We start from the raw sequence: 17,458 nt of genomic DNA on the forward strand, positions 1-17,458 counted from the left end.
TATGAAATTTTTTTTACAAAGTTTAAATAAACCTACATCTATAAACTGATTTATCCAATGTCATGTTTGTAAAGTTTTTTAATGCTGGTTAGATCCTATGGATCAAGTTTCATTATATCACTAGCTTAAGCGACTTTATATCAAGTATACCATTTGGAAATATTTTGTGGTTGCTGATAGTTAACAAGAACCTCTGTATCTAAGTTTCATAATATTTAGTATTTTCTATCAAGAAGAATCTGAAATTTGATTTAACTGATCCTACCTGTAAGATTTCGCATGTGCTTCATCAAGCTATATAATTTGTGACGTTTAATTAGAACTATAAGACTAGGTAAACATATCAAAGGTCGAGACTTGATAATCAATCAATTGTGAATTCCTTAAGCTTACAGAAGGTCTTTCATTTTCTAAATAGCTCAGTGATAACGTTTTAATTACAATTAATGATCACCATAACAATCAATAACTGACTCTGTACAAATAATAGAATGCAGAATTATGCACAAAGGAAGTTTTTCCCGTTTCTTCCATGAGAAGGAATAAACTCAGAGTTATTTTTATCAAATATTTAATTGAATCATTTTAAGCACATCCCTCTCTAACAATAATTAATTACCCCCGATCAACTTATGTAATTTCAATGATAAAAATTGATGGATTAAACATAGTTTGCAAACGAGATGTATAAAAAGAAGTGATAATCGCTTCAATCTAATTGAGTTCCGTAAAAGAATAAATTAAAGAAGTCTATTATGTAGTCAACTTAAAGCATCATCTAAGACGTATTTGTATTTCTTTAAATAAAGTTAACTGATGAATTAATAGTTACAGAATGAGTAGTGGAATATCGAAAGAATTCACTTCGCTACTAACTAATGAACCCTGAACCTTAAGATTTCACTTATTATAACCATATTCCCACTAGCAACTAACTTCGAAAAGAACTCAAAGAAATTCTAATGAGAAGACGACATCAATGAATTTTCGGAATGTACGACAAGTATCCCTAATGCCAATGATTGGTAGTTGTGCACCATTGCAAATCAAGTAGAGTTAAGAAAATGAATCATAGCATATCTGCTAAGTGATGTAAAAAGTAACACACTACCAACAAAACCTATTCAGTTCCTGATAGAGTTATATTCTTCATACAGTTCTCAAGTATTAATAAATATTCAATAGTTGTTGAACTGAATACCTTATATAACATAAATTATGTTCAAATAAAATTTGACAACTGAAATTTTTTAACATCAGTTAATACTGTTTCAACCTACTCCATTGTCCTTGGAAGTCATAAATCATCGTTTAACCACTTTACAAACATATATACATACTCTCATCTGTATCAAATTATAGAAAAAAAGCGAAATTTTCAGATTTTTTTTTTATTTCTATCACATGAATTAACCCAATGGAAACTACTTACACATGAGAAATTTTGTTAATAATAAGGAAAACAAACCATTGAAAAGATGTAATTCCATCCTCTTACTCTTGTCAGAATATATATGTATGTGTATATATACATACTGTCGTCACTCAATCTTCCATGTGTGTCGATCAGTAATTGAATAAATAACAATGTTTATGTTGGTTTAATATGTATGTGGTAAAGTATTCATTCAACCATATGTTTATTTATGTTCAATGTTTTCTTTTTCTTTACTTTTCTGGTCATTTTTTTTTAAACATGACTGAAAGAATAATGATTATATTCGTTGTAGCATAAATTCAAAAATATATATATATATATATGAGAACAATGAAAGGATAGATACAATAGGGAAACGTAAGATTATGAAATTTACGTCAAAAACACAAAATGATCTAAATCATTTCTATTAAGCGAATTCATTACCGACTGATCAACCAATTGGATACAATTATGATATTGGTATTCTTTTATTCATCCTCTCTCTCTTTCTCTTCTCATCTCTTCTATACTCTAACCATATTCATGAATAAGGTGATTACGAAGTATTGCCTCGATGATATACTTCACCCGTAATAATCTATTAAGTATACATGATATAATTTAATTTACATGTTTAACATTCTTAAATTTCATAGACTAGGAGATATACAATTACATATGAACATGTTAATAAGTAGTATCTTAAAAACAGGTTGTCGTATCTTTTTCCAATCCTATTCATGAATGTATAAGTGAACACATGTCAAATAGAAAGAAACCGGTTACTTTATTTGATTGATACTTGAAAAGTACATAAGACTATATGAGTAGTGTATTTAACTCTGATTAACCACAATACAACCCATTCGATGTTAGAAAGAATAAAAAAGGTTAGAAGGTGGAGATTTATTTTATAGTTTATTATTAAGAAATGATCTTATTCGGATGATCATTTGATATAACTTTATCTTAGTAAATGATATCTCAAAAAAGTACAATCATGACTCTATAGGGAACACAAACCTAGAAAACTCAGACTTCACATTGAGTGTGTAGCACGTTGATCACTAGATCAGAATCCACTGAATTTAATTCTTAACTACAATTAATTTGATTTGTTGCATAACCATTTTCCAACGCAGTTAGTGATTTTATATCTCATATTCGACACTCTTAAACTCTTCTGATTGCTTCGAAATTGCCTCTCAAATTTAGTTACTGGTGAGTAAATAATCTGATAGACAGCTAAAGTAAATCGGCAAAACATCTTTATATATCTATATATCTTTATATATTGATTTCAACTACATTGTTTACCAGTTAAAATTGTTTAAACTAGCTTAATTCGACACGAATAAATTGATGACTCAATCGATGGAGCTAATTTAATAATATCGTAGGAATATATTATCTGAAGTATTGAAATATTTCCTAAAACCAACTTTTTTAGCAATTTCTACTTTATCAGAAGGGGGTTTTGTGGAGATTTTTAGTAAATTTATTGGCTGAGATCATGAATCAATTGAAGTTACACCACCATGGAAAACCTGGAAGCACCGGACTGCTGTTTCGTACTTTTGTGGGACTCCTCACTAGTGCACATCCACGATCCCGGCTGGCTTCAAGAGGTATTTGTTGGAGTTCTAGTGAGAAGCAGTGAGGAGTGGAGTTCAACCAGGTCTGTTGTGAGATAGTAACTCACTGCAAACAATGATGGATGTGTCGCTCAATTTCGTGGATCGGTTGAAGTTAGACATTAACACTGTTGGATACCGGCTCAGTGGACTAGAGGTTAAGCGCTCGCGCGAGAAACTGATAGGTCTTGGGTTCGAATCTCGCGAGGAGGGATCGTGAATGCGCACTTCTGAGGAGTTCCACAATAGTACGAAACGGCCTTTCAGTGCTTCCAGGTTTTTGGATGGTGGTCTAGCTTCAATTGATTCATGATCTCAACTTTATAAAATTTCTACTTTAATAAATCGGACATACCAGTAATTACGGAATTTCAGCTTACTAATCATGTGAGCTAGACATCAGTGTTCACGTAACACGTCTTTAATATCTTTAATATGACCCTTGATAATAACTTTCTAGCCGGTTCCTAGATCCCCAGAATTCTCTTATAATTCAGCTTTATGTATATAGAAATAAGACGCAAAGTAAGGAAGAGAACTTCAGTTCAAGACTAATTAATGTACAAAAACCAAGAGTATTTGCAAATTTGTCGTTAGTTTTTTGATCTTTCGAGATTTTTATATTTAGTAACATAGAAAAAATTTATTCTGTCACAGAGCAAAATAATGTAATAATTTTTCAGACGCTTCCGAAGCATTTCGAATGGATATACATTGAACTAAACGTCCTTGGCCATTTCATGGTTCCTGAAGACCATACTGATAAATTTACGAAGCATTCATGGACATTTTTACTGTGTTACTTGCTCTGTTGGGTTTTTTTAACCGGCATAACTCTATATTAACAAATCACAAAGCCGTCAGCTGATAAGTCTTTAGTTCAAGCACGATTACATCTACTTCAGTTGGTTAGTCAAATATTTTCAATGTCTCTGTCACAAGAAATAAGCCTTGAAGTTAGATAGGTTAAAGTAAACCCAATAGATGAGTTACCCTACATAACTGTGTTTTATTCAACTTATGAAAATACTTTCATGAATGTATGATTGCTTGATGATTTTCCTTGTTTTTCTAAAAATAACTGAATTTAATATACATAGGCAGTATTATTTATAAATGATGTTTCGCTCAAACAATTGGTTCTATCCACCTAAGTAAACTCATGGAAAAAAACAAGAACTGTAAACATATCAACTTTTAAGAAAAAATAGATGGCGATTAGCATTAGAATCCATAATGAACTTCTATCTTATTTGGTACTCGTCAACTTGATGTACTTTCAACCAAAAAGCACGAAACGTGACACCTGGATTTCACTGCTAACTACTATCCATCTATGCTTAAAAATACTTGTGACCCAATGACAGTACCAAGGCAATGCTCATAGGATGTAAATATACCAAGAGAGAATGATCACTTTCAGTTCCAAATATTAATGGAAACATTCAGACAACCAATATGTATAAATGGAAACATATCATTCTGAAAAATCATTTCATATCATAATCCTTACATCTAGTAATATAAGCAATTAGATTATTATTTTTTCTTTTGCCAGGGTTTAATTTTGAAATCAATAAAATAACTTTTTCATAATATATCATTTGTTTTAAAGAACATTGGAACTTAGATAGAAAAATTACAAAATCAATGTCATAATGCAGAAATCACTATGAGTTTATAGCTTATTTACTTATTTCATATTAGAGAGGGTTTACAGTTTGAGTGGGCACTTTTGTTTGATAAGCAATTAACATATACTGTAGCTGACGAGCCCCAAATAGGACGAAGCGCGCGTCAAACTAGATTCCACTACTAGCCACTATCCATCTTTGCTTACAATGCTTGTGAATTAAGACTATGTCGAGGCAATATGCACAGTATGCACATATGCCAATAAGAGACTGACCAGTTGCAGTGTTAAACATCAATGGGAAGATTCAAACAAACTATACTATGTGAGTACATGTTGTTTGTTTGTTTTTGAAAAAAGGTACTTCCTTAGCATTTAAATGAATTCAATTTCAAGATGAAAATTAATGTACACCTTGGTTAGTGGAGTGTTTCCTAACATAGATAACTTTATCAAATGATAATATCATTTAATGTGTCCCATTGATTTTGCTTTGTGAGCAATATTTCAAAAGTATAATTTAGTAAACACAGACAATATTATCCAAGTGATTGAATACGTATATATATTGATATTTATAGGATGAATTATGATGCTGTTTCTTCTTCTTTTCGAAAAACCTAGCAAAAGTAAAGTTGATTACTGGTAAAATTGGCCTAGATCCCCTGTATAAAGAAGAATCGCCATTTGTTCGACGTTACATCATCCAAGTTTACTACAGTGATTGAATACTTTTTAGGGTGAAATATGTTATCAAATGACAAGTGATTCTTTATATAAATTAATTCGCTATATAACATTAATCATTTCCATTTTTCATTTGAGTTTCAAAAAAAACATCCTACCTTTTATTATTGTCAATTATTTCTGTTTTGATTCAATTTTCAGCACCTGGGACACCTCCTCAAGTATTACAAGCCATTGTTGATTCTCCAGACTCTGTAGTAGTAACCTGGAAATCACCAGTTGAATCTAATGGTCGTATTACTGTGAGTATACAAAATTAAATTATTATATAATATGAGATCAATTGAATTATCGATAATAATTTTATATGAGTAGTTTGCTTTTTTCATGTTTTTGCTCTAATTCACTCTTTAATAGTTACAGTCTTATAAGGGTTTTTTATAGGTTAAATCGATTAATGAATTCATTTTACAGCAATTTTCCAAAATTTCTCCATCGAATAAATAAGTAATTGGTTTCTCATTTAGTTTTTTAATATATGATAAGCCAAAAAGGTACAAATCATAAGCAAGAATCCCTTTTTAAGTGTACACTAAATAGCTGTTATATCCGAACGAAGAATAAATGAATGGTAACTGCTAGGATCTATTTGTGGTCTATTATTATGTATATAATCTTATTTTATAGCTATTAGGTAACTAGATTATACGTATATTCATATTCCTTTTATCATAAACTTTCATTTGACCTATTGACTACTATTACGCGATTTATTACCTTCACGTTATTCCCAGTTTGTTAGTTATAGTATATCACACCCGCAGACACATTTGGCTCGATCTTGTATAACTATTATTTTTTATTTTATGGTATGATGTGGTTTAGTTTGCTTGTATATAAACTACGTATGTCTGAAATATATTATTCCTAGACTGTAGGCTGAGATTTCGTTCTGAGATCAAACGGGCAGGGCTAGGTGAGAAGGACCAATAAGGATTCAGAGTTGATGTAAGGCTGTTAGTGCCGGTTTACTTGTCATATAAGCTGGTATTCTGATTGGTGATTTCGTCACGTGAAAATTGACAGGGACAAAAGCCTTAACGTTAATGCTCAAAATTTCAATTAGTAAGTGAATAAATACAACTAATCTATAATGTCCATATCAAGACATTAATTTGTTCAAAAGATCTACAGAATAAAAGAATACAGCGCTTAACGGAAATAAAAGTTTTGGTTGATGATTGATTATCACATTAATATAAAATAACAAATCAGCAACTATTTATATAATGGTGTTGTGTAGATTGTTAGATTTTTCTAGTCCGAATCACGAACTGACCTTAATGAGATAAATGTCGAAAACCAAGAAAGTATTCGATGTATACTTTGATTTAATACGGAACTATTCATTAGCTCACATCCATGATCACTGAATCATTCAGATCTGGTAGTGAGAGTCTATATCATTTATATCATTTGCACGTTTTTGTGCAACCGCCTTTCAATCCTATTGGTGAGTAAATGCCTCATACTCGATATTGATTAACTCAAGTGATCACGGCTTCTCACTAGAACTTCATAACTTAGATCTAGGAATCGATCACTAGTGAAGACAAGTAATTTATAACCAGCTACTCCGTTTTAACCCAACTCATTATGATTTAAATAATATCGATAAAACATAGTACATAAACATTTTTTTGATGGCGTTTACTTGAACAAAAATACGGTACTTTTACTTTAAAATATTCTATAGGGTTATAAATTGTATTATACAACTCGACCAGAAGATTCACTTAACTCATGGTTAATTGCTAGAACAACACAAGAGAAATATCATTTGACAAAATTGATCCCAAATGCAACTTATTATATTAAAGTTAATGCATTCAACGCTGCTGGAGATGGTCCAGTTAGTGAACAATTACCAATTGTAGTTACACCTGGAGGTTAGTTTTAACAATCATAATAATAATTATAATGTGTATAATCTTATTATTATCATAAATAAGAGATATAATCAAAAAAACCACTTCTAATCTCTGGTGTTCATTTATTTAGTTTCCAATTCATTTTAATGAATTAATTTGATAACTGTACAGTTGATGTAACTATGTCAATGTTTCTAATCTCTTCTTCTTCTTTTAATACTTACTGTGTTCATTTTTACAGAAAGTGAGTGTACATTTCTTGAAATGGAAACTTCCTGCATGTTTGTATCTTTGTATGTATGTGTTTACCTGAGTGTGTGTACGTCAACCTACTAATTATATACAAATGCAAATAATAATCAACCAACCAATTCAAAAATGTTCAACTTTTTTTTGCATGAATCTTGATATTTACCATCAGTTAGTACTTTTGATTATAACTAAACTAAGGAGTATACGAAAAAGGGAAAAAGAAGATTGACTGTTGTATCCACAAAGTTGGATGATATAACTAAGAAGCATATATTCTTCATTACGAATAGCACCATTCACATTTATTAGACAGGATAGGTAGCCCTAACAAAAAGTATCTACCGTTTGCTGTATAATTTTTTCTACCATTGTAAATTTGAAGCATGTTACTGTGAATAGTAGTTACAATTACTCAATTCCCCAATGTCCATTCATTATCTTACCACTTTAACAAAGAAGTAACATCTAAAGTACGATAGCATTCTATGGGACGGCTTCACAACAACATGTAACTAAATGACCTAGACAATATGGATAATAACATTTCATGGTTAAGCCTACATACTTACGCAAATTAGAATTATGTAAACATTAAACAGAGTTTTTAATTCATATACATTGATTATGTTGATATTCTTATTGATAGTTGGGACTGCATTTAATCAGTCACTTGCACACGATGCACATATGCCAAAAACAGACTGAAAACGTGCGGCCATAAAAACCAGTGGAAAGATCCAAACAACCTATATATATATATATGTAGTGGATAAAACTATGGCGTTCGGAGCGAAAGGTACTGAAGTTCGAGTTCCGGAATGAGTATCAACTGCGGGATACAAGTAAATCTGAGTGATGAGTCCCAGTTTAGACAAGCTGAGTGTCCTAGATTCTGCTACCAGCCACTATCCTTCTCCGCTTAAAATTAAACATAGTTATTTTTTTTGTTCATAGTATACTTGATTAACAGGCGCTTGCTTTGTTCAGACCAACAGATTTGCGATAAATATCAAGAATTATTTGAGTTGAATGTATTATGTGACAAAATCTAACTAAAGTTGAGATTATTTAGCGATGAATTTATGACTCAGTGACCAAACGGAATCATATGTAGCATAAAACAGGAAAATTGGATTGATCTTATACGAGGCCTAGTGAAAGCACGATTATCCAGTGCATTCTGGTTTCTATTGGTCCATTTGATGTTGTTAGTCAGTGGCAGAATCTTTTTCGAATCAAAAATTAAAAATTTGTTTTAAACAAAACGTGATATTCTAACTGATAATTAAGACTTAACAAAGCTAAGTGTGATCTGGGAGTATCTAACATCCTGAAAATCTCAGACACTATCAGAAACCGGATATTTCCGGTTATCGCGGAGGAATCTACACGTAATTTTGTGATCAACATATGCAGAACATACATACTGGTTGTTATGATATTCAACAATCTTGTACTAAAATCATAAAAGTTAGTTAATTACGTAAAGTGAGATAACTATCAAAGATATGTCCATAGTAAATTATCTACTGACCACTTAAGGAAATGTATCGAGATTGTTTTATTTCACTGTAAATTTGATAGGTTAGTATTCATTGTCATAGCATGACTATATAATACAACCCTCTTAGTACCTATCTACCAATAAGGGAACATGTTTTATCCAGTCAATGATTGTTAATTCTTTTATTAGCTTTTGTATTCATCAATCATGAATATCTACCTATATGTCATCCTGGGCAAACAAATCAATACTCACTTGCTTGCTCTACTCCTATACTTTTGATAATAATATGATTATTACTACTAACAAAAATCAGTTGCGTTTATAACTTTCATGAATAATTCATCAATTGAATACACTACAGTCAATCGATTAACATTCATTTCATTATCAATGAATTAGTCTTTAAACAAAATCGAAATTCTTTTCCTGTTTAGTGACTACTTATATAAAACCCCCCCTTTATAATGCATGTGGGTAAAAGAATCACCTACCTATTTTAAGATAGTTTCTCTTTAAAAAAACTTTTCTATCAATGTTTCACTTTGTTTTATTTGCATGAAAGAACTAAACAAAATGTGCGCTTCTTATTTGTTTTTCGACTTTCCAGGACACTTTTCTATGTAATTTTATGTTAGATTACGTTATGAATTATGTTAGAATGCTTATTCCAATTACTGAAGAGAGTAACTTGTCAAAAATAAGTATTTTTAAAAAAAAAAAAAAAATCGAGTGTGTTGCCGTGGAAAAATGGTCGAATTATTGATTTTCGACTTGTAGCTAAGTAAAGTTCATCATTGAGTGAACATTTGAATAATGTGTCAGTCAAAATGAACAAGAAATATAAAATAAAGGCTACTTACTCATCAATATTCACCTACAGACATTGAAAAAAATAATCTCATTACTCTTCCCTGTAGTTTTGATGCACCAGATATCTGTGTCAATGAATGTAAGATTTGATTTGGAAATATTTTATTAACAGGATAGAAATAAAACGTGACATCTTACCATTTTATACAGTTTATTAACTGAATAATATATTTGGATAGGCGAAAATCAATGAATATAAATAATTGAAATCATGAGTCAATTGAAGCTAGACCACCATGGAAAACCTGGAAGCACTGAACGACCGTTTCGTCCTATTATTGGCGTGAGACTGGTAGGTCCTGGGATCGAATCTCGCGAGTGTGAGATCGTGGATGCGCATTGGTTTTCACTGGTGGTCTAGCTTCAATTGACTCATGATTTCAACTATGAAAAATACTGAAATCTCCACAAAACCTCTCCTGAAAACAATATGGGTTAAGCGAATTAGAAATATTATTATGATTCATATGAAATGTAATATAAAAGATTATGTAACATATGAAATATAATAAGATACATAAAAGGGTTCCACCTAAGGGTAAATATTATTCATATGTAAAAGAATAAAATATAATGAAATCTGATAAATGAAAATAGGGTATATACTTTAGGTTTAACTGGTCACTCTACGATCAAAACGATTGTTAACTTTGTCACCTAAAATGCGACCAAGATGGATTATATATATAGTTATACCTGTTTCTATGACTTTGAACAATAAAAGTAAACAGAGCATCTATTGTTTAAAGGATTCTAAGCCTACTAATTTTCGACTGACTCTATCGAATTAATTATAGATTATGGAAGAATCTGTGAACAACGTTCATCTCAGAGTGTGCAAAAATTCAAATGTTTATCTTCCGAAATACAACTGCTTCTAGCTATGTTAAAAAGTATTCACCTTAACGGAGACGTGACTTGAACGAACATCGTTCAACGTAAATTGCTTCACAGATCATAACTAGTAAACATATCAAAAATTAAGACAATTCACCTTCCAGTTTCACTACTGGAACGCTTAGAAATATTAGGCGTGGATTCTGAAAACTTAAAATTCTTTATATGGACCAGAGGAATCACTTAATTGACGTTTAACTGTAGTTGCATAAGTTTAGTGTAAAAGTGCTGAATACATATATATATATATATATATATATATATATATATAGCTTCTAGCACTCATTGAAAACGTTTACTGATCCGTATCTTTCAGTGATTTATTGATCATAACGTGTCGTAATTTCGGAAAACTAGCTGGAAACAGCACTATGAAAACTGAACATAACGTAGGTATTCACTTTAAATACTTTATTACTTTAGAATTCAGGAATTCACAGCATATGCATTACATATATTGTAGTGAATGAAACCAAGTTATTATTATTATTTTCAGCAAAATCACACAGTGACTTTATAAAATATGAAAATCATACATTGAATACATCATTTGTATAACTTCCTTTAGTTGTCCTTTACATACTTCATCATTTTTCTGATCCTGTTGTTATTCCGTTTGCTGTTCGTTTTCGTTCCTCTTCTCTTCATTTTACTCTTCCTCCGGTATTCATTCTTATTCCAATTCGTTCTATAAACTACTTATATCTGCCCGCATAAGTAGCACACTCCACAACATGATGCATTATTCATTTATGGCAAACTTCTTAAAGATTTCTATTTGAGTTTCATTTTTCATAATACAACTGATGTTCTTTTTAGTTCCAAACACTCCATATATGTTTTTTGTGCCATATTCACAGAAACACCCTCTCAATACATACATACTACTACTATCGTTATTCGGAAAAGCAAACAACAGAATAAGGCTGTACAGTTTACTTGAAACTAATGAAAATATGGACAAATAAGGTTAGATAGAATCTAAGCTTGAACTAAACGATTACTGCACTTTAAAATTGCTTAGTTAGTCATATGTGCAAATTCACTAATCCAGTTTACAGATTTTATTATTCGATAAATGAGGGCACAAAAATTAAATGATAAAACAGTTCTTCACCAATCATGGAACAGTATTGAAATGATGTATTTCCAGCATTTACATAATGGTCAACATTAATTGTAATTATATGCATATGCTGAAACTAAATTCCCAGTTGATGTCATTGCCAAATATAACTTGTGTGTAAGTCTGTACATAATCTACTTTAAAAGTAAGTTGGATATGACATCACAGATATTGAGAATGATCTATAATGATATTATTATTACCATTATCACTACGAAAACTATTTCAGATTTCATAGATATTCAGATGGATATTCGTAAGTTGACATGTTTTAATAGTGAGTTTACTTCTTAGTCATTTATTCATTTTTTTCTCCCTCTCTCTCTCTCTATTTATCTTGTTCTAATCCTATCACATAATCGTTTTAATTAATTCTCAGCTTTATTTATATGCATTGTCTGATTCTATTCAAATCTAAGCATATAACTGTCAGTCTTTACAATCACTCAATCCATATATGAAAATAAATGTTCATTCTTTCACTCAACTCTCTCTCTATCTTTCTCTGCCTATCTCTCACCTACATATACTCAATTTCTAGTCATATATTTCAAATTGTTTCCACTTTAGATTAAATAAAAAGTCAGTTTTTTTTCTTTCAATCTAAAGCAAATGTCTTAATCTGTTAATGTGTAAATCTATAAATGTCTGATAAAGAGATTAATTAAAAATTTGAAAAATCACATGTCCATTTGCCACATTCTCACATTTAGAAACTATTAATATATAATTGTGATAGCTACATACATATTTGCATCAAGATTTGTTCACTACTTATATGTAATAATGTAAGGTATCAAATTATATCCATGTCTATTTATGAAATACACAAATAGTTATTATAGTAATGCACAAGAATGAAAGACGTTTCTATATTTAAAATAAAATTCGTTACTTTTTTTCATTTTGACGTGATCATTTTAAATAATTTTCACTAATTCCAAACCATTAATGAAGAGTATTTAGTTTATTCTATAACAAAAGTCTTATTAAATCCCATAAGTTGATCTCATATCAAAATGTATTTTGCCAACATTTATTACACTACTATCAAATTTGATAGTAGTTAAAATGACTAAACAGAATTTTCATCAAATATATCATACATGTATATTGTAGTAACATTCAATGCACTTTTTAATGTATTATTCTCTTTCTCTGACATAAACCACTACTTACAAATTTATCTTATATATTGGTTTATTGTATAATATCACTATTTTTTGATGGTATTCATGTACTACTTAAATTGATTTACCACATTTAAAGTTATTTTAATTAATTGTACACACTAAAAATCATTATACCATATAAAATATCTATAATTTGTTGAAAGTAAGTACTTATTTTTGTTTCATATTAAATCTTCCCACATAAAACTGCCTCGGTAATTTGTCCACATTTACTATCTTAGAATGCTGAACATTTCAATCACATTCTCTATAATAATGCACACCATTTATGAATACATATATCTATATCAGCATGCTGACAATATTTATATCTATATACATATATTTATGTATATAAAGATACTATACTTAAATAATGTGAAGTTATATATATATACCTTACAGTTATATACCGTATTCGTCCAACACTGTTGTCATGTTTACTGGTAGTATCTTGAAAATCACTTGCTTACACCTTATTTTTCCTTCTTTTTCTTGATTCAAATACAAACGAAAACGCAACAAAAATACAATTTATTCACTGTCATAGTTCCAACAGCACCTACAAATTTACGAGGTATATCATTGAAGCCAACAAATATTCACTTGACCTGGACACCACCTGAAGATATGTCAAGTGATAGAAAATTACTTGGTTACAAATTGAAATTTCGACCTGCCACAACTAGCTCTTCTGCTGTAGACCAAATAAGTGATGTTAAATCACCATTGTCATCAGCATCTGACGAAGAAGAAATTAAAAAACAGAAACAAAAATCATTCATCACTGAAACACGTGATATTGATGCAACAGCAACACAGTATTTATTAACTGATCTAGAACCAAGTACACGATATTATTTAAGTTTAGCCGGTAAATCAATACACGGTTATGGAGTAGCTGCTCAAATTGAAGTTCAAACGAATGATTACCGTAAGTTTCAATTAAAATTCATTTGTTTTTATTTGAATTTTAACTGTATTTAGGAGAACAGTTCTTTGATGTTATTGATTATTCAGTTACTCAATAAAATACGGTAGTATTATATTATTCACTCGGGTACATTTCAAAGTTAAAAATGCTATGCAAAATTAGTAGGTTCAAACAAACACAAGCCAAACGCTTTCAATTTAAGAAGTCAAATACTAAAGACAGTCCATTATACAAGACAATGTAATAAAAAACGAATTTATTAATTTGTACTTGTCAATATTGATTTAAATTGAAAGCCTTGAAATTGGGATCATTCTGAGTATTATTAATACTTATTGATCAAACCTCAAGGAATCACTATTAGCAAATGAAGAAACACCTGACTTTAAATACGTTCTTTTGTTAAATTTTATATCATCCCTTTGTTTTCTGCCTGTCCATTTTTATAGACCAGTATGGTCCTTTTGTTTACTTAACAATCTAGAATATTGACTTCTGATCAAGTAATAACATTCATATAATATCAGTTTTTGTATTAAGCATTATAAGTACGTTACAATGATATTACAAGTGGGTTCAATAAAACAAATCAAGATACAATATCATAAAGAATAAATAAACTGATCTAACATTTAAAACATACGAGTTACAGGTTTTTAATTGTGTTTTACCTTTCTAAGACAAGTACCGATACTTGTACCTGAGATCTGTCATTAATACTAAAAGACTAGATGACACTAATTCATATGTAAAGTAAAATTATTATTATTACTGATTGACGAGACTTCGACAGCAAAATTTACTTTCAAATTTAATCTAACAGCCAATAATAACAATGATAATGAACACCTAAATGAAGCCTGGAAAAATCGAGTAAATTTTGTCGCATAAAAACAAATAAAACTAGCCAAAGTCCAAACAGTAGTGAACGAGAACACAAGTAGGGACAATAAGACACATTTAAACGCAGAATTACAGAATTTCTTACTAAAATCTGAGAATCATACGGTAAATACTTAATTTGCAAAATATTGATCAATTGTCTCATACTTGACTGTTCCTTTGTAAATGTCAATCAATCGTCTCAGACTTCACTGTTCCTTTATTTCCATACCAATCACTATCTATTTCCGTTCTTTTCTTCTCCATCTTCTCGACATTCTTATGCTAGACATTCTATTCTTGACTAGCATTATATAATATTATATCGATATAAGTAGCACACACCACAATATGACTCATGTGACCCAAATAATTTGAAATAAACGTCCAACCTTACATTGTTAGTCAAACTTCAAATATACTAAAAAAAGGTATGAATTACTTCTCACAGAAAAATATATATAAATGATTTTATTAGATAAGCTATACACAAAATATACTCTTATTGAACGTTTTTGTTATAGTTTCAACTTGTACCAGTGTTCTATGACATCAGTTTACCCCGTATTTGCTTTTAATGATTATTACATCATTTGAAATCCTATTTCATAGTGAAACAATAGAATTCGATCAATACACTGAAAATCTTAGTCCAACAAGAAATTATTCTCAATGTGAATAATTCAGTAGTAACGTTTGGTTACTGATCATATGCTCACTAGTGACTGGCTGCATGAGGTAATTCCTGGAGTTCTAGTGAGAAGTCGTGACCAGCGGAGCTAATCCATATCAGGTAGAGACAGCTATCTACCTCAGTATAATGGAAGTTGGTCGCGCAATTTCGTGGATTGGTTGGGGTAAGACATTAACACCGTTAGATGCCGGCTCAGTGGTCCATCGGTTAAGTGCTCTGGCGCGAGACTGGTAGGTCCTGGGTTCGAATCTCGCGAGGCGGGATCATGGATGCATACTGCTGAGGAGTCCCACAGTGGGAAGAAACGGCCGTCCAGTGCTCCCAGGTTTTTGATGGTGGTCTACCTTCAATTGACTCATGATCTCAACTATATAAAATTACTGTAACACTTGATGGGATGGATTAACATTGTATATGACACGTCTATTTTGCCCAACCTTTTATATATACTCCATGTATCAGATTCTATCAGCATAAAACTAGAGTCAAACAGAACATCCTACCGCGTTTGTATTCAACAATTCTGTGTCAAACAATGATCAATCTACTATTTTGGTTAAGAACAACTTCTAACTTATACCTTGCTGTAAATTGTTTTTGACTAGTTCTTATTTCGTTTCTTTTACCTTATTTATTTCTTCATTCAACGTTATTAAATGATTTAGCATTTGATCTACCTTCACCAAAAAATGTACAGTTACGTACACTGACAAATGTTAGTGCGAAAATATGTTGGGACCAACCAAATTTACCAGAATTAATGTATTCTACAATATCTTATGAAATTTTATTTGGATTATCGAATGAGTCGATTAGTCCATTAAATGCTACAGGGATTATACCATTACCACAATCAATATGTTGTTGTTTCACTATGATGCATTTACGACCCGGTACTGATTATCGTATATGGTTACGTTTAGTCAGTCATAAAACTTTGCCAACAACTATTATCAATAATCATGATGATAATAATAATGGATTTATGAATAAAAATGTAGCATCATGGCCATCGATCGATTCAAAGAATAAAATCACTGGTCCAGTGTCTGAACTACAGGCATTTCGTACATTAATAAGTGGTGCGTAAATATGGATAGTTGGCTTTGCTTATTTTAGCTTTGTTGCTCTTACCTTAATGAGTAGCAATGCACGCATGATAAAATATTAACAAGAATGAAATCAAGCATGATTTTTTGATTGCGTCTTGCTTCATAATAATGTTGCATGCAAATAAGCCCTGGTAAATCCCCATTTTTAAACATTAAATGAAAGCTATTGCATACAAACAAAACGGGGAATCGATTAAGCAATTTATCCTGCCGTTCAGTCCGTTTACTAATGCAATGTACCAGATTTAAAGAATCATGGTGAAAAATTACTTTATTTGCCTTCATTAGATTAGATCCTAAGTGCGAAAAGTGGCTTACTTATTCGTACTTTTCCCACTTAATTTCTTTGGCATCCTTTTTTTCCAAGGTGTAAATATAATATTTCGGATAATGGCTGTCAATAAATTCATAATGAGCATTTCGTCTTAATCTACATATACCTGGATTCCACTGTTGATAATAAAACTGAGACTTAGAAATGATTTTGATGGAGTTTTGTTCTCTGAGCTGGATGATTTGGTCGTGGAGCTTTCATCGTCCTTCTGAACGACATCATCAGCACAAACATGATATTTATCACTTTGAGCCCTTGAGTGTTATTTAAAAATGTTCTGAGATTCAAATTTTCACTAAAATATTCGATAGATATGATATACAATACTTACTATCAGCATATATATTTTCCCTTTGTTAACATTTAGCACAAT

The 17,458-nt window shown here is 30.7% G+C and overlaps 1 protein-coding gene across 1 annotated transcript in view; it reads left to right on the top strand.

The window, feature by feature from the left end:
- The window catches only part of Smp_134190 (putative cell adhesion molecule), a gene marked incomplete at both ends in the record, with an annotated part of 77,710 nt that extends 60,981 nt beyond the window's left edge, over positions 1 to 16,729 (top strand). The window contains 4 exons of the mRNA XM_018800023.1: positions 5,576 to 5,676; positions 7,131 to 7,323; positions 13,680 to 14,063; positions 16,245 to 16,729. Coding sequence (XP_018653878.1) covers positions 5,576 to 5,676; positions 7,131 to 7,323; positions 13,680 to 14,063; positions 16,245 to 16,729 — 1,163 coding nt within the window. The remainder of the gene's footprint in view (positions 1 to 5,575; positions 5,677 to 7,130; positions 7,324 to 13,679; positions 14,064 to 16,244) is intronic.
- Between the last annotated feature and the right edge of the window lie 729 nt (positions 16,730 to 17,458).

This window comes from Schistosoma mansoni, chromosome W (genome assembly GCF_000237925.1).
Source record: "Schistosoma mansoni strain Puerto Rico chromosome W, complete genome".
In the NCBI taxonomy this organism is placed as follows: domain Eukaryota; kingdom Metazoa; phylum Platyhelminthes; class Trematoda; order Strigeidida; family Schistosomatidae; genus Schistosoma; species Schistosoma mansoni.